General features: G+C 43.8%; 1 protein-coding gene across 5 annotated transcripts in view; it reads right to left on the minus strand.

The window, feature by feature from the left end:
- COL4A3 (collagen type IV alpha 3 chain) overlaps window positions 1-26,951 on the minus strand; it is a 119,769-nt gene that overhangs the window by 77,225 nt on the left and 15,593 nt on the right. For all 5 annotated transcript variants that reach the window (XR_010590654.1, XR_010590653.1, XM_065558004.1 and 2 more), the window contains exons 2-3: window positions 16,504-16,560; window positions 5,358-5,447 (exon numbers count right to left, since the gene is read on the minus strand). Coding sequence is in view for 3 of the 5 variants with exons in the window: in XM_065558004.1 (XP_065414076.1) it covers window positions 5,358-5,447; window positions 16,504-16,560 (147 nt within the window). In the remaining 2 variants the exon portion in view is untranslated. The remainder of the gene's footprint in view (window positions 1-5,357; window positions 5,448-16,503; window positions 16,561-26,951) is intronic.

The following is a 26,951-nucleotide window of genomic DNA, read 5'->3' on the forward strand; positions in this document are numbered from 1 at the left end:
AACAAAAATCAACAGTGCTATTTAGGGAGGTGGTCACTGAGAGAGAGTTAAGTCTCAAGTCATTTAGGGTTTTATAGACAATAACCAGCACCTTCCATTGCACCCAGAAGGGAACTGAAAGACTGCAGAGGCTAGAATACTGGAGTATGTGTGTTTATACATTACTTTGAGGCCTTAAAGTATAAGTAAACAGAATGCATTACAACAGTCCACCCAGGGGATAGCAAAGGAATGCATAACTGAGGAGAGGTCCATGTTGGATAGGACCATCCTTATTCACAAACATACCTACTGGAGTAAAAATTTGTACTTTTGAGTCATTTCCCCTTTGATAAAAGTATATTTGTTCCACTTAACATTTTTTTAACCAGTTGAACAAAATACCTTTACAACATTCTTGTAAACACAGCATGGATTTATACCAAATATTGAAACAGTATCCAAACAAAAATTACAAGCAGGATTTATTTACACAAAGAGTAATTTGTCGTTTGAGGAGGTGATTTCCTGATAACGGAACTCTTTGTCTGAGACAAATTTGAATAAAATAAATTTGTAATAAACGAATTAAATAATTGCAAATGTTTCTTTCCACTCTTCCAGGACACAGTGCAAATCCCTATGCAGCTTGACAGTTCCTACGAATTAATGAGAAGAGATCATTGCAGAGGCTTCCTTCTTCTCCTTTTCCCCCTTTTCTTTTGTTTTATTATTTGTCACAGCACCAATTTGGTTTTATCCATTTCTAATGATGATAAACATAGTTCTTGGATAGCAAATTGTTAAGAAATCACTCCACATCACAATCTGTGGCTCAAGGTTATTGTCTTTGTCCTGTATGGATAGTCTTTACACACACATTGCTCTATTGAGTTGAAAATAAAATTAAAATATTACGTATAAAAACATTCTGTTTCAATGACAAGCTGCAATAATGCCAACTGTAAATATAGAGGGCGAAATTTAGAGGTGATGTGTAAGAGGATGACATTAGATGCAATAGATGCTATTGTGGTATTCGGGCAATGTGTCCATACAACTTATGAATTCTGGTTAATATTGTGAAGTTGTCGTTATGAAAATTATTGTATCATGGAATGAATGCCTCTAACCACCATGGGCTGACAGGACCTGTAGCAAACACATACCAAACTAAGCACAATGGAGAGTACTTAACTTTAATGACTGCACTCTGACCTATAAGCCTCCTCCAGCTTGTCTGTTTCAGGTGGCATATAGAGACTCACAGGGCCACAAAAGAAGCTTTGAGGAGGAGGAAGGAAGGGGACGGACCAGCCAAGGTCAGAGAAGCCTAGCCAGGGAGAGAAGGCTCATGTTTCAGAACACAAGCCGTGCACTGCAGCAGAAAGATCCTGGATGCCCCAGATCACTATGACCAGAGCCCAAAGAATGTGCTGGAGTGGTGAGGAAACTGAAGCAGGGAAACTCATGTATGGTTTATTGTTTTGGTATAGACCTGTGTATTTCTCATGCAGTTAAGTGCAATGGTGTTAGAATCCTGTGCAAAGCTTGTGTGCGTTGTATGTGTAACACCTACCATGTATCCCTTGAAGTGCTAAACTGTGGGTTCAGAACTCCAGAGGGCTGAATCTTTGGGAAAGGGCATGTTTAAACTACAAGGGAGTCTGAGTGGTTAGTTCTGATTCGAGGGGCTTAGCAGTGGGCTGTGTGGTTGCATCTCTCAGGATAGGGTGCTAGACAAAGGATCTGTACCCCAAGAGTGTGTCCAGAGGCCTCAAGACCGGAACAGTATATGGGTTCTGTTCAGAATCTGGAAGCTTAAACACACACAGGATCTTGTGGCTGGACCCCTCTCTCAGCAGTCTGGCGAATGTCCAGCAGCGGGAACTTGACTGGACCTGTGACAGCCATCATGCTGTTGTAAACTCCCGTACACTCAGGACTTCTTTATATCTCTTTAAACCTCTTAAAGTTGTGTAAGTTGAACTTACACAATGAGGAGCTGGAAGAAGGTTTAAGTCCCAGCAGGAGATGATCTACTTCAACAGAGACATTATGGCACATTCCTGTTAGTTGTTTTGCTACATCCCTCTCTGCTAGCCTCTTGGCATGAATTTTACTTACTTACACCTGACATGATGGAGGAAGTGTATAAAAAAGCCCATGCTGGTATACGGGAGAATCCAGTCCATGAAAAGAAACCCAAGAGAGAAGGAGCCTGATCAATCAATTAATTAATTAAATAAATAATCAATCCCCTCATAGAAAGTTTTGACAAAAAAAAATACCCTTTGATTGATATTTTCCACAGATAGTTGAGTTTTCTGCCAAGAACTTAAAACCCAAAAGTTTTGAGCAGAAAAGCTACAGATTCCATAGAAAGCAGTCACTTCTTGCAAAAAAAAAAAAACTGTTCAGTATAGAAAACCAAATTTTCTGTCAAAACACAGCTTTGATGGAAAATTTCAGCCAAGCCATATCCCTCTATTACACCCAGGATATGTCTACACTGAAAAACAAAAAAAAAATCCAGCAGCAGCAAGTCTCAAAATCTGGGTCAACTGACTTGGGGTCTCAGGGTTTGCACCATGGGTCTAAAAATACAGGCATTCCCACTTGGACTGGAGTCCAGGCTCCGAGACCCTCCCCTATTCCAGGGTTTCAGAGCCCGGGCTCCAGTCTGAGTGGGAACATCTACACTGCTATCTTTAGACCCACAAGTGAATCCCATGAATTGACTGAGCTCAGAGACTTGCTGCTGCGGGGTTTTTTGCAATGTAGACGTACCCTCACTATGCGAAATTCAGAGGTGATGTATGCAGTGGGGACATGAAAATGAGACAGTGGTGCAGTCAGCGGGTGAGAATCAAAGGGCTTGTCTAGACTTAAAACGCTGCAGCTGAGTCACAGGTGCCGGCTTCCTCTAGGTCCCGGGGGTGCTCAACCCCCCTGCTCCTCCCCAGGCCCTGCCCCAACCCAACCCCTTCCCACAAGCCCCCACACTGCTCTGTCTCTTCCCGCTCCCACTCCACCCCTGCTTCTTCCCATCCAGTTCCAACCCCTCCCCCAAGCATGTTGTAGAGGGGTGGTCACCCAACTACAGCCTCAGCAAGGGTTAAAAGCCAGCCCTTGGAAAGGGCTGGGGCTAAGAGCCAATCAGAAAAGGCTGAGAGGCAGCCCATCAGGGCCAGGCTGGGCCCTATAAAAGGGCTGCAGGGCCAGAAGGCAAAGAGTCTCTCTCTCTCTCTCTGTCTCTCTCTCTCTCTCTCAGGGCCTAGCTGCTGGGAGCAGGCCACTGGACAGAGCAGTGCTGGGGAAAGGCAAGAGGAGCTGGGGAGCTCCAGCCTGGCAAATCCCCAGGCTGCAGGCCTTGTTAAAGGCCAAAGCAGGTACTGGAGTTGCAGAGGTGCATCCCGGGTCCGCTGGTCCAACCCCCCTTGCCAATGATGAGTGGCCATTACACTGCAGTCTGCTCTAGTGAACGGGAGCTAGATGATGACTGACAGTAGCCACTGAGGCGAGATGGGCTTAAAGGGTTGGGGGTTCCTCTGGGAGGGGAGACCCAGAGTGTGGGGGTACTGCAAGGCAGAACCCCGAGGTAAAGGGCACCGGGGTCCGGGAGGGACACGGGGCCTAAGGCAGGCGAGACACCGGCCAGAAGCAGGCACTCCATAAGCTGGAGAGCTAATTCCTGAGATGACCAGCAGGAGGCACCACACCGGTGAGTCTCGACCTTGCTACACATGCCCTGTCACTGCTCCTCCCCCTTCCCCCCCCCCCCAGTGCCTCCTGCACACAACAGAACAACTGATCGCAACGGTCAGGAGGAGCTGGGAAGGGGGGGAAGCTGGAGCACCCACGGAGTAGGCACCTATGAGCTGAGCTGCGGTAGTACTTCAGTGTAGACCCTACTAATGCTGATGAGGTTCTCCCGTCAGAGTAGGTAATCTACCTTCCTGAGAGGTGGTAACAAAGTTGATGGAAGAATTCTTCCATTGACCTAGTGCTGTCTACACGGGGACTTAGGCTGGCTTAACTACATCACTTGGCATGTGGATTTTTCACACCTCGGAGCAATGTAGCTGGGCCGATCTAATTTTCGAGTGTCTATGAAACAATTATCAGGGGGTAGCCGTGTTAGTCTGTATCCATAAAAACAACTAGGAGTCCGGTGGCACCTTAAAGACTAAGGGCTTGGCTACACTTGCAGATGTAGAGCGCTGGGAGTTAAACCAGCCTTCGGAGACTGCAGCAGGGAAAATGCTGCTGTGTTTTTACACTGTCAGCTGCAAGGGCACTGGCTTGGCCACATTAGCAGCTCTTGCAACACCACAAAGAGCAGTGCATTGTGGTAGCTATCCCACTGTGCAAGTGGCTACAACGTGCTTTTCAAATGGGGGGGGGGTGGAGTGTGACAGGGAGTGTGTTGTGTGTATGTGGGAGGAGAGACAGTGTGTTTTGGGGGGCAGAGAGTGTGTCAGCATGCGGTCTTGTAAGTTCAGACAGCAGCAAATCCCCCTTCCCCCTGCCTCTTTCTCTCTCTCTCTCACACACTCACAGCATTCCAGAGTAATGGTTTGCTTTGTCCCAGAGCAGATAAGCATGCCGGCAGTCGGAAATGGAGCTTTGAAAGGGGATATCTGCATGCCTGCAGCCGAGTTCAAAACAATGGCAAGAGTGGCCACTTGACTTCAGGGGATTATGGGATGTTTCCAGAGGCCAATCACAGCGCAGTAATGCAACACGTCGTCCACGCTGACACCAGGACGTTTCAGCTGGGGCGCAGCAAGCTTTATGCTTCTCGTGGAGATGGATTACCAGGAGCACTCCAGCTGCAGAGTCCAGGTGCTCTAAGTGCCTTGCCAGTGTGGACACCTCAGGAGTTAGGGCCCCTGGGGCTGATTTAATGCACAAGAGCAAGTGTAGTCAAGCCCTAACAGATTTATTTGGGCATAAGCTTTCGTGGGTAAAAAACCCACTTCTTCAGATGCATGGAGTTAAAATTACAGATGCAGGCATAAATATACTGAAACATGAAGAGAAGGGAGTTACCTTACAAGCGTAGAACCAGTGTTTACAAGGGGGGGGGGGGGGGAAGCAGAATAAGACGTAGTTCTGTAGCTATGTGCCATTTGCTCTCATTTGGATTCCCCTCTGAATATGGTCCATAGGCTCTAGTGCTAGTCATCAGGCAGCAGAAGTGTTATGCCTGTGCTCTCATCAATTACTTTCAGTAATTAGCCAAGCAGCAACTCTGTAGATCCTGACTAAGTACATTTTACAACATTTTTGAGCGAAATTGTAAACTCTGAAATCACACACACACACACACACACACACACACACACACACACACACACAGGTCAGCAACCTACCGTGGGTCCCTGTGGTCCTGGAGGTCCCTCAGGGCCACAGAAACCTGTCTGGCCAGGTACACCTTGAGCACCAGAAAATCCTTTTTCACCCTGCAAAAAGCATAACAAACAAGCCCTTAGAACCATCTCTGTGTTTTCCTTCTGATAATTTATTTCAGAGATACTAATTATTTGGGGCATCACTTAGCTTTTATTTTCCCATCTCTGTGCAAGATTATGATTTACCCTTGCTCACACTGGGACTACAAGAGCTATTTAATGGGAATATGGGTATCAGAATCTGCACCTCTGTGTTTAATCTTATTGTAAAGCACATAGATTAGCTGGCAGAAGATGTGGTCTTAACAATGCAGCTGACACACATTTCTTGCAAACAACTCTATAATTTGCTTAGCCTCCACAAGCCCCAGAATTCTGATCCTACTGAAAAACTCCGAAGGCTCAGCTGGCAGATCTGATAGCTGCTGCTGTGTAATTGAGTTGGCAAACCATTCCATTCCACTCCACTCCACTCCATCCCCATATGCAAACCATGTAAAGAAACAAAGCAATAGTGAAATATAATGTAACTGTTTAGGTACAGTAAAATAGCAGTTTGCTTTAAAAAGTTATGTTTTTATTATGCCAAGTCACATAGATTAAGCTACACAGCCAGTTTAAATGTAAATTTTGACTGAAAACTTTCAGATTAGCCTAAGGCCAAGTTCAGACTACTAACCCATGGCCAGGAAACACAGGAGGCTAAAACCATATGAGCAGAACAGTAGGGTTAAGTTACACTCTCTTTCTTTGTTGAATATGCTGGGGTTGTGAGGTGGACCATAAAGAAAGCCACTGGCTGAACACAGCACTCCAAGGAGCACCAGTACTATTCCAGCAGAAGTTTAGAGCTTTTATGCTTGTCCTACACCAGCTTGAGAGGTGGCCATTTCCACCCACTTTTAGGCCCCTTTACTCTGCTAAAGCAGCATTACGTGGCCTCAGGGCAATGGAGAACTAAGCCACATAGTTTAAAACTATTTGACATTGTCATCTATGGATAACACAGGCCATTCACTGTCATACAACACAAGACTGCCAGACCATAGGTAAAAGAAAGTCAAAGAAACTTAGACATGCATGTAAAAATACTCCCAGTCAGTTCCTTTTCAATACCACTTTTCATGAGTGCAGGTTGTTTGCACTGGCTGATATTTTCAGAACCAGATACGGAGTTAAAAGTAGTTATGTGATATGTTTAAAGGGGGCTTGGAGGATTTATTTTGGCTGGGTAAAGCTATTTAATACATTCTTGATCTGAAACATTTGTCTCTTTGGATATGTTTACACAGCGACTGGCAGTGAGTCTCAGAGCCCAGCCCGACAGACACAGGCTCATGCTACAGCACTGGAAGTAGCTGTGTAGACATTTGGGCTCGGGCTGGAGCAGCAACATCTACACAACTATTTTTAGTGTGGTAGCACAAGCCCTGTGAGTCCAAGTCTGTTGCCCCAGGCTCGGAGGCTCATTGGATGGGCTGTGTAGACATACCTATGGCCAGAGTTTAGGAAAACACCCTATTCATGACAGCACTTCAGCACAGGCTTAACTTAAAACAGATGGCAACTCAATGGGACTTAAGCACATACTTAAGTGCTGTTTTGAATAGGATGGAATTAACACAGGCACTGATTCAGGAAGGCACATAAGCATAGGTGAATAACATAAAGTAGCCTAGCATGACATTTTGCCCTCCAAACACACAGAGTTTCAGAAAAATTTCCAGACATGCCAATCTTTCTTGGCACTGTTAGTGGAAGGAATTCTTATATTAAAAGTATCAATGTACATAAAAATGTTTGCTAAGATTACAGGCTCATCTAGCCCAGTATCCTATCTTTTGACAGTGGCCAATGCCAGGTGCCCCAGAGGGAATGAACAGAACAGGTAATCATCAAGTGATTTACCACATTTCAACACATTTCAAGGAAGACTGGAGAAAGATTTAATAATGCAATACCAAGATCTGCCACTGGATGGGGTACAATACTAACTCATATGGAGAAATTTAAGGACTTGATCTTTCTTCATTAAGCTTGAATATCTTGCCAAAGAAGCAAGTTATAGGAGTGATCCCCTCTATTGTGTCAGGGACCCACAGGTGAATCCAGGCACAGCTTACTGCCCTCTGCTGATTCACCTGATGAACCTGCCCCTCTGACTGGCTGAAGGCCCCCGCAGACACATTCTTAAACCCTGAAGCAGGTTTGGGACTCTAGCTACTCAATAGGGTTCCATGCCTGCATCTGTGCTGCCTGCCTATGGTGACCCTATTTCCCAAAGTGAAAATGGGACAACAGGCAGGGCTGGCCCAAGCCCCCTACTCAGGTCTGTAAAGTTATTCATGCTCTGAAATGTTTGCCAGGCTTGGGCCTATCTATGTCATTTCAATATGCCAATCACCACAGTGCTTAGAAGCAGTCTGAACTCTACCCAGGATTTGCTTACAACGCTGCACTCATTTGTGATTAGGTTGGGCTAGTCTGAGTCTTTGCTGGAGCCACAGTCTCCTAAGCACAGCCATACTGGGTCAGATCAATGGTCCATCTAGCCCAGTATCTTGTCTTCTGACAGTGGTCATTGCCAGATGCTTCAGAGGGAATGAACAGAACAGGGCAATTGAGTGATCCATCCCGTTGTCCAGTCCCAACTTCTAGCACTCAAAGATTTAAGGACATCCAGAGCATAGGATTGCATCCCTGACCATCCTGGCTAATAGCAATTGATGAACCTAACCTCCATGAACTTATTTAATTTTTTTGAACCCAGTTATACTTTTGACCTTCACAACATTCCCTGGAAACAAATTCCACAGGTTGATTGTGTGTTGTGTGAAGAAATACTTTCTTTTGTTTGTTTTAAACCTATTGTCTGTTAATTTCAGTGGTGACCTCTGGACCTTGTGTTATGTGAAGGGATAAGTAAACTTCTTATTCATTTTCTCATCATTCATGATTTTATAGACCTCTGTCTGATCCCCCCCCTTAGTCATCTCTTTTCTAAAATGAACCATCTCAGTCTTTTTAATCTCTCCTTATATAGAAACTGTTCCATACACCTGTTCATTTTTGTTGCTCTTCTCTGTAGCTTTTCTAGTTGTAATATATCTTTTTGACCATAATGTCCTTTGGCAACCAGAACTGTGCACAGTATTCCAGGTGTGGGAGTACCATGGATTTATATAGTGGCCATTATGATATTTTCTGTCTTATTATCTATCCATTTCCTAATGGTTCCTAGCACTGTTATTTTTTGACTGCGGTGGTACAGTGAGCTGAGGTTTTCAGCGAACTACCACAATAACTCCCAGATATCTCTTTTGAGTGGCAACAGCTAATTTAGACCCCATAATTTTGTATGTATACACCTATACCCCGATATAATGTTGTCCTCGGGAGCCAAAAAATCTTACCGCATTATAGGTAAAACCGTGTTATAGCGAACTTGCTTTGATCCACCGGAGTGCGCAGCCCCGCCCCCCTGGAGCACTGCTTTACCGCATTATATCCAAATTAGTGTTATATCGGGTCGCGTTATATTGGGGTAGAGATGTAGTTAGGATTTTTTTTCCAATGTGCATTACTTTGCATTTATCAACATTGAATTTCGTTGGCCATTTTGTTGTCCAGTCACTAAGTTTTGTGAGATTGCTTTGTAAACTTTTTGCAGTCAGCTTTGGACATAAGTATCTTGAGTAATTTTATATCACATACTGTACAAATGTCACCACCTCACTGCTTACCTCTTTTTCCATCACTGGTACAGCAGTTTCCAGTACAGATCCTTGGGGGGTTTCTCTCCACTCTCCACTGTGAAATCTGACCATTTATTCCTACCCTTTCCCCCCCTATCTTTTAACCAGTTACGGATCCATAAGACCTTCCCTCCTATTCCATGACTGCTTACTTCACTTAGGAAGTGGTACTAAGTACACATTCTGACAGTCCTAGTACACCATATCTACATATTAGCTGACCCCTTCAAAGAATTCTAATAGATTGGAGAGACATGATTTCCCTTTGCAAAAGCCATGTTCACTCTTCCCCAGCATACCATGTTCATCTGATAATTCCATTCTTTATTATAGCTTCCACCAATCTGCCTTGTACAGTAGAGCCCCGACCCGGGGTATTCTCCCTGCTACCCAAAATCCATAAACCTGGGAATCTTGGATGCCCCAACATCTCAGGCATTGGCACCCTGACAGCAGGATTGTCTGGCTATGTAGACTCTCTCCTTGGGCCCTATGCTACCAGCACTCCCAGCTATCTTCGAGACACCACTGACTTCCTGAGTAAACTACAATCCCTTGATCTTCCAGAAAACACCATGCTAGCCTATGGATGTAGAAGCCTTCTACACCAACATTCTACACAAAGATGGACTACGAGCCATCAGGAATAGCATCCCCGATACCATCACGGCAAACCTGGTGGCTGAACTTTGTGACTTTGTCCTCACCCACAACTACTTCAGATTTGGGAACAATTTATACCTTCAAGTCAGCGGGACTGCTATGGGTACTCGCATGGCCCCTCAGTATGCCAACATTTTTATGGCTGACTTAGAACAACGCTTCCTCAGCTCTCATCCCCTTATGCCCCTACTCTATTTGCGCTACACTGATGACATCTTCATCACCTGGACCCATGGGAAGGAGACCCTTGAGGAATTCCACCAAGATTTCAATGATTTCCATCCTACCATCAACCTCAGCCTCGACTAGTCCACACAAGAGGTCCACTTCCTAGACACTACGGGGCTAATAAGCATTGGTCACATAAACACCATCCTATACCGGAAACCTACTGCCTGCTATACTTACCTACATGCCTCCAGTTTTCATCCAGACCACATCACACGATCCATTGTCTACAGCCAACTCTAAGATTCATAGATTCTAGGACTGGAAGGGACCTTGAGAGGTCATCGAGTCCAGTCCCCTGCCCGCATGGCAGGACCAAATACTGTCTAGACCATCCCTGATAGACTTTTATCTAACCTACTCTTAAATATCTCCAGAGATGGAGATTCCACAACCTCCCTAGGCAATTTATTCCAGTGTTTAACCACCCTGACAGTTAGGAACTTTTTCCTAGATACAACCGCATTTGCTCCGATCCTTCAGACAGAGGCAAACACCTACAGAATCTCTATCAAGCGTTCTTAAAACTGCAATACCCACCTGGTGACGTGAAGAAACAGATTGACAAAGCCAGAAGTGTACCGAGAAGTCACCTACTACAAGACTGGCCCAACAAAGAAAGTAACAGAACACCACTAGCCGTCACCTACAGCCCCCAACTAAAACGTCTCCAGCACATCATCAAGGATCTACAACCTATCCTGAAGGACGATCCCTCACTCTCACGGACCTTGGGAGACAGGCCAGTCCTTGACTACAGACAGCCCCCCAACCTGAAGCAAATACTCACCAGCAACTACACACCACACAACAAAAACACCAACCCAGGAACCAAACCCTGCTACAAATCCCGATGCCAACTCTCTCCACATATCTATTCAAGGGATACCATCACAGACCTAACTACATCAGCCACACCATCCGGGGCTCGTTCACCTGCACATCTACCAATGTGATATATGCCATCATGTGCAAGCAATGCCCCTCTGCCATGTACATTGGCCAAACCAGACAGTCTCTACACAAAAGAATAAATGGACACAAAGCTGACATCAGGAATCATAACATTCAAAAACCAGTAGGAGAACACTTCAATCTCTCTGGTCACTCAATAACAGACCTAAAAGTGGCAATTCTTCAACAACAAAACTTCAAAAACCAGACTCCAATGTGAAGCTGCAGAATTTGAATTAATTTGCAAACTGGATACCATCAGATTAGGCCTGAATAAAGACTGGGAGTGGTTGGGTCATTACAAAACCTAAACTTAATTTCCCCAATACTAATTTCTCCCTACTGTTACTCACACCTTCTTGTCAACTGTCTGTAATGGGCCACTCTCTTACCACTTCAAAAGTTATTTTTCCTCCCTTGGTATCCTGCTGTTAATTGATTTATCTCATTAGATTGACCTCACACTTGATAAAGCAACCCCCATCCTTTCATGTATTTATACCTGCTCCTGTATTTTTCACTTCATACACCTGATGAAGTGGATTCTAGCCCATGAAAGCTTATGCCCAAATAAATTTGTTAGTCTCTAAGGTGCCACAAGGACTCCTCGTTTTTGCTGATACAGACTAACATGGCTACCACTCTGAAACTCCACTTAACTGTGTTCCCTCCCTCCATTCAAGCTGCCTTGTAGAGCATGAGGCTCCATTAACAACGTGTTAACCCTTGAGAGCTCAGCTGAGTGCTAGTTCATCATTTAGCAGTAAGATGTTCCCTGGGAAATATCCCACCCTCATCCACCCTCTGATTCCATCACCTCAACCAAGCTTCACAATCATCATTGCTGTGCACAGTATTAAATTGTTTGTTTAAAATGTATACTGTGTATATGTGTGGCGAAAAAAATTTCCCTGGAACATAACTCCCCCTATTTACATTAATTCTTATGGGGAAATTGGATTCGCTTAACATCATTTTGCTTAAAGTACCATTTTTCAGGAACATAACTACAGTGTTAAGCAAGGAGTTAATGTACTGAAGTTAGTCTTAACAGCCTGTAATTGCAGGGATCGCCTCTGGAGCCTTTTAAAAAAAATCAGCATTACATTAGCTATTCACCAGTCATGTGGTACAGAGGCTGATTTAAGCAATAGGTTACATATACCACTTTTAGTCGTTCTGCAGTTTCATATTTGAGTTCTTTCAGAACTCTTGTGTGAATATCATCTGGTCCTGGTGACTTATTACTGTTTAATTTATCAATTTGTTCCAAAACCACCTCTACTAACACCTCAGCCTGAGACAGTTCCCTCACATTTTTCACCTAAAAATAATGGCTCAGACATAATCTTCCTCACATCCTCTGCAATGAAGACCAATGTAAAGAATTCATTTAGCTTCTTCTCAATGGCCGTATCTTCCTTGAGTGCTCCTTTAGCACCTTAATCATTTAGTGACACCACTGACTGTTTGGCAGGTTTCCTGCTTCTGATGTACTCAAAAAACCCAAACAAACAACCTTTTGTTGTTCATTTTTGTGTCTTTTGCCAATTGCTTTTCAATTGTTTTTGGTTAGCCTACCTAATTATACTTTTACATTTGACTTGCAAGAGTTTGTTCCTTTCCATTTTCCTCAGTGGGATTTGACTTCAAATTTTTAAAAGATGTCTTTTTGCCTCTAATTGCCTCTTTTACTCTGTGTAGCCCTGGTGGGGTGTTTTTGGTCCTCCTACTGTTTTGTCTGGTTTTCACTTGGGGTATCCATACAATTTGAGCCTCTGTTATGGTGTTTTAAAATAGTTTCCATGCAGCTTGCAGGCATTTCACTCGTGACTATTCTTTTTTAATTTCCATTTAAGTAGCCTCCTCATTTTTATGTAGATCCCCTTTCTATAGTGAATTGTTACTGTGGTGGGTTTCTTTGGTATCCCCCCACCCCCCACAAGGATGTTAAATTTAATTACAATATGGTCACTATTACTGAGCGGTTCAGCTATATTCACCTCTTAGTTGGAACAGATCCTGTGCTCCACTTAGGACTAAATCAGAATATGCCTCTTTCCTTGTGGATTCCAGGACTAGCTGCTCCACGAAGCAGTCATTAATGGTATCTAGAAATTTTAACTTTTCATCCTGTCCTGAGGTGACATGTACCCAGTCAATATGGGGATAGTGGAAATCCCCATTATTATTGGATTTTCTATTTTTTATAGTAGCCTCTCTAATCCCTTGAGCATTTCACAAATCACTATCACCATCCTGGCCGGGTGGTCGGTAGTACATTCCTACTGCTATACAATTAGTACTCTAGCATGGAATCTATGACTTTTCTAATAAATAAACTCTTTGTTTATTTTTATCTAAAGTAGGTCTCTGTTGTGCAAACTGTGAGGAGTTAAACTCCAGTGCATGCTGCAAGGCCCATCTTTCTTCCTTAGGCTGCGGGGAGCTGGACAAGCTGGGGACTGGAGACAGGGGGCCTCTGGAGGTGATTTTGTTAGTATGTGATCTGATTTGCACCCCACACCAGCCCTGAGAGGGTTAATGAGGGTCTGAGACACAAATTAGAATACCTGGCATCACCCCTGAGAGGGAGGGCCAGGGTTAAATAAGAGTGAAGCCCAGCGGTGGAAGGGCTGCAACAGTACTATAAAGCCAGGAGGCTGAAAGCAGAAGGGGGAATTGTAGGGGAAGGAAGCTGCCGTCACTTCCTGGGATAAGGGAGGTTGTCAGAGATGAGAAGGAAGTCCAGGGAGAGAGTAAATCCGGTGATCCTGCCCTGGAGTAAGGAGTCTAGCAAGAAGCTAGGAGAGGGTAAGTAGCCACAGGGAGTAGTGCAGGCTCCATGGTAAACCCATAAACAGTCAAGGGACGAGAAGGAACTCAGGGAAACAACAATGGGGATGGGGACTGAGCAGACCTGGACTGCTAGCTATAGGATCCCTGAGCCGGAACCTGGTGCAGCAGGTGGGCCCAGATTCATCTGCCAGTCACTGGTATAGAGGCATGGGCCCCCAAACTGGGGCTAAACACCACCCAGAAGAGGCATTTGGATAGTGGTCCTGTTGGACTTCCTAAACCCAGGAGGGCTGGACTAACTGGGGACTTGGCTGGAGGGCCAAGTTACAAGACAAGAGACTATTGCAGAGTGAGCACAGAACAGAAGGGGGCACCTGATGCCACGAGAGTTACTTTCCCAGATCTAGACATGGGAAGGTGCCCTAACAGTGAGTGGGAACCCTGTTGCATGACATTATTAAATCTTTATTATATTTATGTTCTTGTCAGGATAGTGTTATTAGTGGGTACTTGAAGAGTTCTGTGTTGCTCAAAAGCTTGTACCTTCCACCAACAGAAGTTGTTCCAATAAAAAATGTTACCTCACCCACCTTGTTCTCTCATATCCTGAGACCAAAACAGCTCCAACACCACCACAAATAACTTTGGAAGATATTGAATTTTGCTACTTAAAATGGAAATTTCACAACATGATGTTATGTAAAGCCTCCGCTCAAATGCAATTGTAAGATCTGTAACTTGTATCATTAAGTTCTGCAACCTTTTTTGCAGACTTTGTAACTTCAGTTATTGGTAGCATAGCCTTTTAAGTTTTGTAACCTTTGCAAGCTCTGTAACCTTTTCAAGTTACCACTTGTATGAACTTCCAAGCTTTGTAATATCCCATCCCTCAGAGAGAGTGTGAACGAGGGAGTGTGAACAAGGGACTGTATGTGGGACTGGGCGGAGAGGAGCTGCAAGGAGAAAGGAGTCCAGAGACAGGTGTGTCTGATATAATCTGCCCTGAGAAGGCAATCACGAAGTGCTGTAAAGAGAAGAAGAACCTGGTATGCATGAAAGGAACTGGTCCGGGAATGCTTCTCGGTGATGGACACAGAAGGGAAACTCAGTGTACATGACAGGAGCCGCCCCGTTCCAGAAAAAGGAAGCAGCCATCCACACAAGCAGCTGCTGCTCCTTGACCTGCTCAGCAGCCTGGATTCGTGACCGCGGGCAGACACACCAGATCTCCCCCGCTTCGGCTTCTCCGTCCCCATGCTGTCTCCGGTAACTCTCCGCCTGTGTAAGTGTGTGGGTGCATGAGGGTATGAATGCAGTGAATGTGTGCATGTATGAATACGCTCCATCTCTTTTCTATCTGACCCAACAGCAGCATCGTAATAAAACTAATAAAAGTGTGACCCTGGGTTGGTTTTTAGGGGAACAGAGGTAACACATGAAGAAACCCAAATCTAAAGAAGAGCTCTGTGTATGTAGCTTAGGGAAGCCACTTATCTGGTTTTATACTTGGGGGGGTCAGCTTTTTGGCTGATTTGTCCCGTCTCGTACTGGTACAAAACTGGATATGGTTTTGTCCAGTACCTGACGGGGATCCCATTTTGAAGAGCATGCTGCTCTGTCCCTGCTGGTGGACAGGGCATGTGAGATCACGCTGGCGGGGATGGGGTCACGCAGGCAGGGGTAGGCTCATGCCTTTCCCAGAACTGCTGAAAAGTCCAGTATTCTAGGAATGCACAAGTAGCCACCTTGGTGTAGCTTGAAAGCTCATGCCTTCCACCAACAGAAGTTGGTCCAATAAGATATTACCTCACCCACCTCGTTTCTCTCGTATTGTGATAATCAGGGTCCAGACTGCCCAAGGGGAGACGAGGGGGTCTAAACTCCAAAGAATAAACAACGGAATCAACTGGTTTGAATACAGTGTTATTGTCTCTAAATGTGTCAAGTAAGGCCTTTCATGAAACCTGGTAATGTTCTGAACGTGATGGCCGTTAAGAGATATGTATACAGGTTATGGTTATGATTATAGATAGATAGATAGATAGATAGGGGTGTGTGTGTGTGTGTAGAACATTGTAATTGTAACTAGGATGCAACTGCAGCATTGCCTTGCTGAAGTGTGGGGAAGCTATAAGGGAAGGAGGCTACCCAGGCTAGTTGTTTACATGAAACTAACTCCAAGCACCTACCATTGTACAACCTACACTGCCACTTACCGTGCTGAAACTTTCTTCGCTCAAGGGTGTGAAAATACACCCCCCCCTGAGCGATGCAAGTTTCAGCGCTGTAAAGTGGCAGTGTAGATAGTGCACCAGCACTGGCTGGTAGCTACTCCCCTCGTGGAGGCTGTTTTATTACAGCCCTGAGAGAGCTCTCTCCCAGCACTGGAGCTGTGACTACACCGCCACGTTAAAGCTCCCCTGCAGCAGCGCTTTAACACCGGCTGTGTAGACATTTCCATTTAGTTAGGGTCAGTTTTTAAAACTTTTACATTCTTCCTAGTTAAACAGTGTGTACATAGTTATTCTGAGAGGTGAACGTGAGGTAGTGAATCCATCTGAGGGCTGTCTTTACCAGAAATATCTGTTTGTACCACCACCCAGTAAATTTATTCTGTCTATCATTCATATGTTATTAATTTGCACCAATGATTTATTGGGGGAGGTGGGGGGAGAAATAGGAACAGGATAACAAATTTAGTCTCTTACCTTATTACCTTTCATTCCATCACAGTAGCAATGGCTTTTACCTTTGCAGACACAACTCTGAAAAGAAAAGATAGGAACTTTACAATAAAGGGAATTAATTATTTCAATGTGCTGTCTGATGAAGGACAATTGCCTTGAAAATATTAGATCTATGTGGTATTTAAATGAAATATAACAATTTCTAAGTAACATATCGATATCTATACATGGCAGTATGTACAACAGTCATCCTTAGCACTTGAACATTAGTTAGTTACTCATCACAACAGATCCATGAGGCAGGTAAAGGATGCTATCCCCATTTTTATAGTTGGGAAAATTGGGGCTAAGAGCACATCACTTTCCCATGGCACAAAGGCAGTAAGTATCATGAAATTCAAGAGTTTCTGGCTCACAGTCATGGGCTGTGACCATTCCTGGTATATCCTTTAGAAACTGAACATAGAACCAGAGCACAAGCACCGACATTCCAAAGTGCTGGGGGGTGCTCGACCCCTGGCTCTGTCCCAGGCCCCGCCCCCACCCCACCCCTCCCTCAAGGCTTCTCCCCACCTCTTCCCGCCCTTGCTCCACCCCTGCCCCGCCTCTTCCTGTCCCCACCCTGCCTCTTCCCGCCCAGTTTGGGCCCCTTCCCCAGAGTGCGCTATGTCCTCGCTCCTCCCCCTCCCCCCCCAGCCTTCTGCACGCCACGAAACAGCTGTTCGCGCCTGGTGGGAGGTGCAGGGAGGGAGGAGGAGGCACTGAACTGCGGGGCCCACCTGCAGGTGGGAGGCGATGGGGGGTGGGGGAGAGCTGATAAGGGGGCTGCCGGTGGGTGCTCAGCATCCACCATTTTTCCCTGTGGGTGCTCCAGCCCCAGAGCACCCACAGAGTCGGTGCCTATGAACCAGAGGAATAGTAAGCCCCAGTCTACAGAGTTAGGTCAACATAAGGCAGCTTACACTGACCTAACTCTGTAAGCATCTGCACTAAAATGCAGCTCCCACCAATGCAACTCGCACACTACACCGACTTAACTTCACCTCCACAAGAGGCATAGCTCTTAAGTCAATGTAATTAGGCTGATGCAGTGTCAGTGTAGACATTGAGTTGCTTACATTGATTGCTGCAGCTTTTCAGAAGCTATCCCACAGTGCCCCACTCTGGCAGTTAAATCGGTTCAAGCGCTCCTGGTGAAGACACACCACTGGACAAGGAGCATAGTGTGAACATGCAAAAGCAGTTTAATTACTGTGGTGGCTGTACATCTACTTAACTTAGATTGACTTAATTTCGTAGTGTAGACTTGCCCTGAGAGAGAGAGAGAGAGAGTGTGTGTGATGGGGGAAGGTGGAATATGGTTCTAAGTTACAATGGTATTTTTTTCCCTTTTGGCTCAATCTAGTTACAAATACTTTTTTCTGACTTCCTCATGTTGCACCTACCTACCCTCAGACCTCTGTACATCATGATAACTAAGGGCCTGATCAGTAAGTGCCGAAGCCAATTGAAAGATTTCCACTGACTTCAATGAGTGTTGAATCAGATCCAAAGTGCCCAATCACTTGTGTTGGAGAGAATATATCCAGTACCGATATAATGAATACACAGTATACATTCTGCTGCTTATAAAACACACAAAATACACCTATAATTTCAGCCTTTGGTCTTCTTTACTCAACTAGGCTCTAAATACAGTACACTCTACAAAAAATAGTTTTCAACCATGAATTATGGCTAGAAATTAAAACCAAAATTTATTTTTTTAAAAAGGACTGTGTTTCAAACTGGCCTAGAATAACTTGAAAACTTTATTACACACCTGCTAATCTCAACAAGAATTTAAACTATGATTGCAATCCATGGAAGCACATTTAGTCTTGGTTACGGATTGCTATTTCTGTTCATTTTAAACTCAGTTTTATAGCTATTTTTAATCTATACAAAATTGTTTTTCTACTAGAAATCACTATGAAGATCATCTCACTTTTGACAGGCACAATAAACAATATCTGCTAGATAACTGCAAAAGTAGTTTTTTATATAAGTATAATCAAAAGCAAAGGGAAGACCAGCTTAATTTTTTTGTCTTATACATCTGAATGTGGACAACAAGTATTTGGAAAGCTATAGAGTTATTATTGTTATGAGATAGTTACAGTGGAGCAAAAGGGAACAAACAGAGAAGCAGCATATCAGAACATTTTAATGGAGAGCTTTACACTGGAGACAGGGGTGTCATAAACATACAGCTAAGGGTAGCATAAAATCCCTCCTTTACCTGTAAAAGGTTAAGAAGCTCATATAATCTGGTTGGCACCTAACCAAAAGGACCAATGAGGGGAGAAGATACTTTCAAATCTGTGGGGGAAGGTTTTTGTTTTGTCTCTCTTTGTGTTGTTCTCTCCAGGTCAGCGAGGAATCAGGGCAGGGAAAATACATCTCCCAAAGCCATATCTAAACTAAGCATCTAAGACTACAAATTGTAAGTAATAGGAAAAAAATGTGTTAGATTATCTTTTGATGTAGCTTGTAAATTTTCCCTATGCTAAGAGGGAGGTTTATTCCTGTTTTTTTGTAACTTTAAAGTTTTGCTTAGAGGGGAATCCTCTGTGTTATAAATCTTATTACCCTGTAAAATTATCTTCCATCCTGATTTTACAGAGGTGCTTCTTTTACTTTTTTCTTTATAATAAAGTTCTGCTTTTAAGAACCTGATTGGTTTTTAGTGTCCTAAAAACCCAAGGGCAGGTCTGTGCCCACTTTGTTAACCTATTTGGTTGGTATATTATTCTCAAGCCTCCCCAGAAAAGGGGATGAAGGAACTTGGGGGGGGGGGGGAACAGGAACTCCAAGTGGTTATTTTCCTTAAATCTTTGTTTAACCATATTTAACAATCTTTGGTGGTGGCAGCAGTACTCATCCAAGGACAAGGAAGGATTTGTGCCTTGGGGAAGTTTTAACCTAAGCTGGTATAAATAAGCTTAGGGGGTCTTTCATGTGGGTCCCCACATCTGTACCCCAGAGTTCAGAGTGGGGAGGGAACCCTAACAGGGGGTAATTAATATTAGCAAGCATAGCATTCCAATATCATGATGATGAGTGCAAGCTGGATAGACAGATGCCTTTATTCTCCATTTGACAGCTGCTCTCTCTTCCTAGGACTTTTTATTTTCTTTTTCAATTATGTTTAAATTCCATCCAGTCAGATTTTCTTATAATTTATACTGCCTAGAATTTTAATCAATTAGGATTCATGAATTTGAGAATATCCAGGTCTAAGATTTCCACCCACGATATTAGAACTGTTCCTGAATTCCATACCACTTCAACTAACTTTAAACTACAAAAATTAAACATAAAAGTGTTTCTCATACTGCACTTCAGTCATGTTCCAAACAGGCATTACATTACAATTACTACAGTCGGGCCTCGATTTACACAGTGATTATGTTCTTGAAGAAACACCGTGCAAATAGAAATCGCGTAAAAAGATACCAAGGGTCTATGGGAAATAAGGGTTTAGGTTCCAGGCTCACAAGATGACCTCCCTAATATATCCAATACAGGTTTTCTTTAAAAAATGTAATGAAATTTAAACTTGCTACTGATCTTTCCTGATGTTGAGGATGAACTTGATAGGATAATAATGCTGATGTTGTTGAAGTCAGAACTCCGAGGGTTCATCTGGGGAGGCCAGGGAGTGTGGTGCAGTGGCATAGACAGGATGGGACACTTGGGTGGGCCCCCACTTTGGGTGGGTGGGCAGGGGTGGGGGAGGTGAGGCAGGAGAGATTTGTACCTCCTCCCTTCACCCTCTCCAGCTGGCCATGTGGGGGGCGAAGGACACTCTGGCCAGGGCTCCCCCTGGGCCCGAGGCGTGCACCCAGGGAGCGGGGTCAGGACACGGGGGCTTGCCCGCTCCCCGGCTGGAATGCTGGGCAGGCGGAGTGGGGTAAGCACCCGTGCCCTGACTCCACTCCCCGGCTGGAATGCCGGGCGGGCAGGGCAGGGTACGCCCCCAACCCCCTCCCAGGCAGGGGCGCCAGGTGGAGCAGGTAAGCCCCCATCCCCAAACCCCATTCCTCGTCTGGAACACCGGGCAGGCAGAGCAGGGCAAGCCCTTGATCCCACTGCCTGGCTGGAGCATGGGGCGAGTGGGCAGAGCAGGGCAAGCACTAGGGCTGGATGGGCCTGGATGCTAAGGGCCAGTCCCACCCGTGGCTACGGAGTGGAATTGGTGTCAGAAGACGTGTGAAAAAAAAAAAAACTGGTGATGGCCAATTGTTTGGCTTTCTTCTGCATATCTTTGTAAATTTCCCTGTAAGGAGCCAACGCACCCTCAAGCTCTCTTGAATTTCAAGCTACGTTCCACGAATGGATCCTCAGCACACACACACACACAAAAAGGTCTCCGAGTTCCTTGGCCAATCAAAAAGCCTTATCCAGACTCTCCATTGTCAGCTGCAGCTTCGGTGCCACCTTCTCACTGTCCTTGTCACTGGTGCTTGACTGAATCAGCTCCTCCAGCTCTTCCTCACTGAGCTCGGTAGTGTGGGACTCCCGTAGCTCCTCTATCTCCGCTGCCTGGAGATTGTCAAATCCCTGCCCTCCCACACGACAACCCAGCTCTGTAATTTCTTCCACCTCACGTCACATTTCAGGGAAACCACGAAAATCATTCACTGCCTTTTGCCACAAGTTTTTCCAACTATTTTTCTACTGAAGAACAGCTAGCCAAAAACTCAATAGGTAATAAAATGTTAAGTACATCAGAAGCAGGAAGCATGCTAAACAGCCAGTGGGGCCCCTGGATGATCGAGATACAAAAGGAGCACTTAAAGATGATCAAGACATTGCGGAGAAACTAAATGAACTCTTTGCTTCAGTCTTCACGGCTGAGGATGTTAGGGAGATTCCCAAACCTGAGCTGGCTTCTGTAGGTGACAAATCTGAGGAATTGTTACAGATTGAGGTGTCACTAGAGGAGGTTTTGGAATTAATTGATAAACTTAACAGTAACAAGTCACCAGGACCAGATGGCATTCACCCAAGAGTTCTGAAAGAACTCAAATGTGAAATTGCGGAACTACTAACTATGGTTTGTAACCTGTCCTTTAAATCGGCTTCTGTACCCAATGACTGGAAGATAATGTAATGCCAATATTTAAAAAGGGCTCTAGAGGTGATCCCGGCAATTACAGTCCGGTAAGTCTAACTTCAGTACCGGGCAAATTAGTTGAAACAATTGTAAAGAATAAAATTGTCAGACATAGAAGAACATAAACTATTAGGCAAAAGTCAACATGGTTTCTGTAAAGGGAAATCATGTCTTACTAATCTATTAGAGTTCTCTGAAGGGGTCAAACAAACATGTGGACAAGGGGGACCCAGTGGACATAGTGTACTTAAAAAGAGAACAGGAGTACTTGTGGCACCTTAGAGACTAACAAATTTATTAGAGCATAAGCTTTCGTGGACTACAGCCCACTTCTTCGGATGCATACTCTGAAACCTGTCATAGTGTACTTAGATTTCCAGAAAGACTTTGACAAGGTCCCTCACCAAAGGCTCTTACGTAAATTAAGTTGTCATGGGATAAGAGGGAAGATTCTTTCATGGATTGAGAACTGGTTAAAAGACAGGGAACAAAGGGTAGGAATAAATGGTACATTTTCAGAATGGAGAGGGGTAACTAGTGGTGTTCCCCAAGGGTCAGTCCTAGGACCAATCCTATTCAACTTATTCATAAATGATCTGGAGAAAGAAGTAAAAGTGAGGTGGCAAAGTTTGCAGATGATACTAAACTGTTCAAGATAGTTAAGACCAAAGCAGACTGAAGAACTTCAAAAAGATCTCACAAAACTAAGTGATTGGGTAACAAAATGGCAAACGAAATTTAATGTGGATAAATGTAAAGTAATGCACATTGGGAAAAATAACCCCAACTATACATACAATATGATGGGGGCTAATTTATCTACAACTAATCAGGAAAAAGATCTTGGAGTCATCGTGGATAGTTCTCTGAAGATGTCCATGCAGTGTGCAGCGGCAGTCAAAAAAACAAACAGGATGTTAGTAATCATTAAAATGGGGATAGAGAATAAGACAGAGAATATCTTATTGCCCTTATATAAATCTGTGGTAGGCCCACATCTTGAGGAGACCACATCTGTGCTCAGTATTCATCTCAAAAAAGATATACTGGCATTAGAAAAGGTTCAGAGAAGGGCAACCAAATGATTAGGGGTTGGAATGGGTCCCATATGAGGAGAGATTAAAGAGGCTAGGACTTTTCAGCTTGGAAAAGAGGACACTAAGGGGGGATATGATAGAGGTATATAAAATCATGAGTGATGTGGAGAAAGTGAATAAGGAAAAGTTATTTACTTGTTCCCATAATATAAGAACTAGGAGCCATCAAATGAAATTAATGGGCAGCAGGTTTAAAACAAATAAAAGGAAGTTCTTCTTCACCCAGCGCACAACTTGTGGAACTCCTTGCCTGAGGAGGTTGTGAAGGCTATGATTATAACAGGGTTTAAAGATAACTGGATAAATTCATGGAGGTTAAGTCCATTAATGGCTATTAGCCGGGATGGGTAAGGAATGGTGTCCCTAGCCTCTGTTTGTCAGAGGGTGGAGATGGACGGCAGGAGAGAGATCACTTGATCATTACCTGTTAGGTTCACTCCCTCTGGGGCACCTGGCATTGGCCACTTTCGGTAGACAGGATACTGGGCTGGATGGACCTTTGGTCTGACCAAGTATGGCCATTCTTATGTTCTTAACATGCATTGATTGATGATGAAGGCTTAATTTCATCCAGAGACTTTTATATTTTTAAACACACACACTGCTATGGTGTAATCCTTCCAGCACTGTGTCACTGTTAAGCTTGGATCACTGTCCATAGCATCTAGGATGCAGCGAAACGTGCGGTGAGAGTAATAAACTTTAAAAGTTGCGATGATACCTTGGTTAAGGGGCTGGAGGAGTGATGTGGTGTTTGGAGGCAGAAAATCCACCTCCAATTTGGGCTGTGCAGCCTGAAGGCTTGCAGGGTGGCCTGGAGCATTATCAAGGATCCGTAGGACCTTAAATGCCAGGTTCTTTGATGCCAGGTAGTGTTCTACTTCATGCACAAAACAATTCTGAAACTAGTCCATAAAAAGCCCTGAAGTGACCCACACATGCCGATTAGACCTCCAAAACACTGGTAGCTGATATTTATCTTTGGCCTTGAGCGCATGGGGGTTCTGGGCTCGGTAAAGGAGCATTGGCTTTACCATAAAATCCTCCATTGCATTTCCACAGATGAGAAGGGTAAGTTGGTCTTTCGCAGCCTTGTAACCCGGAGCAGATTTCTCATCTTTTGAAAGAAAGGTTCTCTTTGGCATCTGTTTCCAAAATAAGCCAGTCTCATCTGCGTTAATAACTTGCCCTGGCTTGTAACCTTTCTCCTCAATGAGTTCAGCCAGCTTGGGTGGAAACCTTGCTGTTGCTTCATGTTTTGCAAATGCACTTTCACTGACCAATTTAACATTATGCAGCCCATACCTCCTTTTGAACTTCTCAAACCATCTCTTGCTGGCTATAAAAGTAGATTCCTTGGCTACACTGCTCTCCCCCAAAGTTGACACAGCATCCTGTGTTAAGTGATCATACAATCTCTTAGCTTTTTCTCTAATCAGTGGCCCATCCAATGGAACTCTTTTCTGTGTTTGGTCCCCAAACCGCATGTTCATTGCTTTCTCCATCTTTTGTATGGTAATATCACAAGTATGGAATAACATTTTAGCACCTTTGCATTTGCAGCAACACTTGCTCTAATTTTTGCCTCATTTCTCTTCACTATACACACAGTCGACTCATTAAGGCCAAAAGCCCTAGTTACGGATGATGAACCTTCACCCTTAGCGAGCTTATCCAACATTTCCATTTCTGTACTAAAGTCAACCCTTTTTTCTGCTTCTTCACATGTGATGCATCACTTTTTGAGCTACTTTCTCTCAATTTCCTCTTTGAGCTTATGGTAAACACTTATTAAGGTTGATAAATAGCAGGTAAAGGCAAGTGGACAATGTGATGTTTACGAGACAATATCCGATCACACAGAGCAGCGTGGTGGAGTGGGGGCAGGAAGCACCCAGCAGATTCTAGACATATCTGCGCATCTTGGCGACTGCGCTGCACCATGTAAAAGTGAATCCATACCATATACAAAAAGAAAGGGTCACAATTAATTGACTGTGCATAACTGAAACCATGCAAAAAAATACCATGTAAATCGAGGCCTGACTGTAATCAAAATTCAGTGCAGAGCTCTGAATAGTAACACAAACTGACACTTTGTAGCACTTTCTGAACTGACCTAGGGGCCACAATGCAGGCTATAAAGTGTGCTGTGACAAAAGTTAGCAAATAAGGAACATTTGGAGCATGAGTTGGATTTTTCATTTTATACTGTTTGGGTGGCTTTAATATTTTCCTTTTATCAAAAAGTTCAGCCTGCAGCTAACTAATATATGTCAAATTCTGATGTCAAGAATAGAATGCCTTGTTGGTGGTAACGTCAAATTAGGAAAGTATAATAATAAATCACATGTATTGTATGGCTTACAAAGTACATAAGGGTGTGATCCTGACTGCCATGCAATGCCTGGAATTCCTACGGAAGTCAATGGAATTGGAGGGTGCTCAGCACCTAGCAGGACCAGCCTCTAAGGTACTTTGGTGAAGCTAGAAGGATGCACTGTATATTTATAGGATAATTGCATGTTTGGAATGTAGATGTATTCCCAGCATAGTTCTCTCTCTGATTCACACACAGGGATAACAGAAACTACAGATTGTTACGTCAAAAAATTCACAGAATCATAAAATGTAGGGCTGGATGGGACCTGAAGACGTCATCTAGTCCACTCTCCTTTGCCGGACCAAGCATACCTAGACCATCCCTGACAGGTGTTTGTCCAACCTGTTCACCAAAACCTTCAGTGAGGGGGATTCCACAACCTCCCTTGGTAACCTATTCCAGTACTTAACTAACCTTATCATTAGAAAGTTTTTTCTAATTCTAACCTAAATTTCCCTTGTTGCAAATTAAGCTGATTACTTCTTATTCTACCTTCAGTGGATATGGAGAACAACAGATCATCATCTTCTTTGTAGCCCTTAACATATCTGAGGACTTTTCAGGTCTTCCCCCTCTGTCTTCTTTTTCAAGACTAAACATGCTCGGGTTTTTTTTTTTTTTTCACCTTTCATCATAGGGCAGGTTTTCTAAATATTTTATCATTTTTGTTGCTCTCCTCCAAATTATCTCCAGTTTGTCCACATCTTTCTTAAAGCGTGGTGCCCAAAACTGGACACAATACTCCAGCTGAGGCCTTACCAATCCTGAGTAGAGTGAAACATTTACTTCCCATGTCTTTATTATACTACTCCTGTTGATATACCCCAGAATGACATTAGCCTTATCTATTTTTACCTCTACTGCAGTAAGGAAAACAAAATAATCTATTATATATAATATACATATTACTAACATTATACACTTCATATAATACAAACATAGGGTTAAAGTGCATTTATCATGTTCCTTCGACCACTTCACTTCTTACCCTTATTTATCCACTAAAAGCTTTTAGTGCATTGTTTCTTTTATTCTACTCTTTAAGATATTTTTAGTGTATCCTTTATTTGGAATTTAAAAAAAAAAGCTATGTACCTTTCATTATGGCAGATGTTGTGGATCGGTTTTTCAGAGACAATAAAAGGAGAGACAATGTCACAGAATTTTTTTTTCATTTATAGTCTATAAATAAACTTTTGTTTCTAAATCGTGCAAAACTCAAAGTGAAGCAAGTGTTTTTTCTTAAGAGATACAGGCATTTAAGACTTAGTAATATAAAATTTCCATTCGGATTCTGAAAAAGGAATTAGGCTATGTCTACACTACACAATTTCATCAATGAAAGTCAGCTTTTGTTGAAAAAATGGTGGAGGTGAACACATTGCATTTAACTCTCTTGCTACGCCGACTTAATAAAGTCACCTGAATGAGAAGCAAAGAGTATTTGCGACAAAGTCAGAGCGACATAGTGTAGACACTGCGTTACTTATGTCACCCTAAGTGATCTCCAGGAGGTTTCCCGCAATGCCCACAATGCTCTGGTCACCAGTTTGAACTTCGCTGCCCTGAAGCCAGGTAGACAGGTAGGCAAACCTCCCCCTTTAAAGGCTGGGAATTTTTGAAATTCCTCTTCCTGGTCACTCAGCATGGACAGCTCACATTGCATCTTCCCAGCTGACCCTACCAGGTGCAGTCACAGCTCCGCTCCAGCTGTAGAAACTTTGATACCTACCTTCAGTCCAAAGGCAGGAAATTTTGCGAGAGTAGCTAATTTCATGAGATTATCATGAGACTGACCAAGCACTGGACTGCCCAAGAGACAGTCCTG

Source organism: Chrysemys picta, chromosome 9, assembly GCF_011386835.1.
Source record: "Chrysemys picta bellii isolate R12L10 chromosome 9, ASM1138683v2, whole genome shotgun sequence".
In the NCBI taxonomy this organism is placed as follows: domain Eukaryota; kingdom Metazoa; phylum Chordata; order Testudines; family Emydidae; genus Chrysemys; species Chrysemys picta.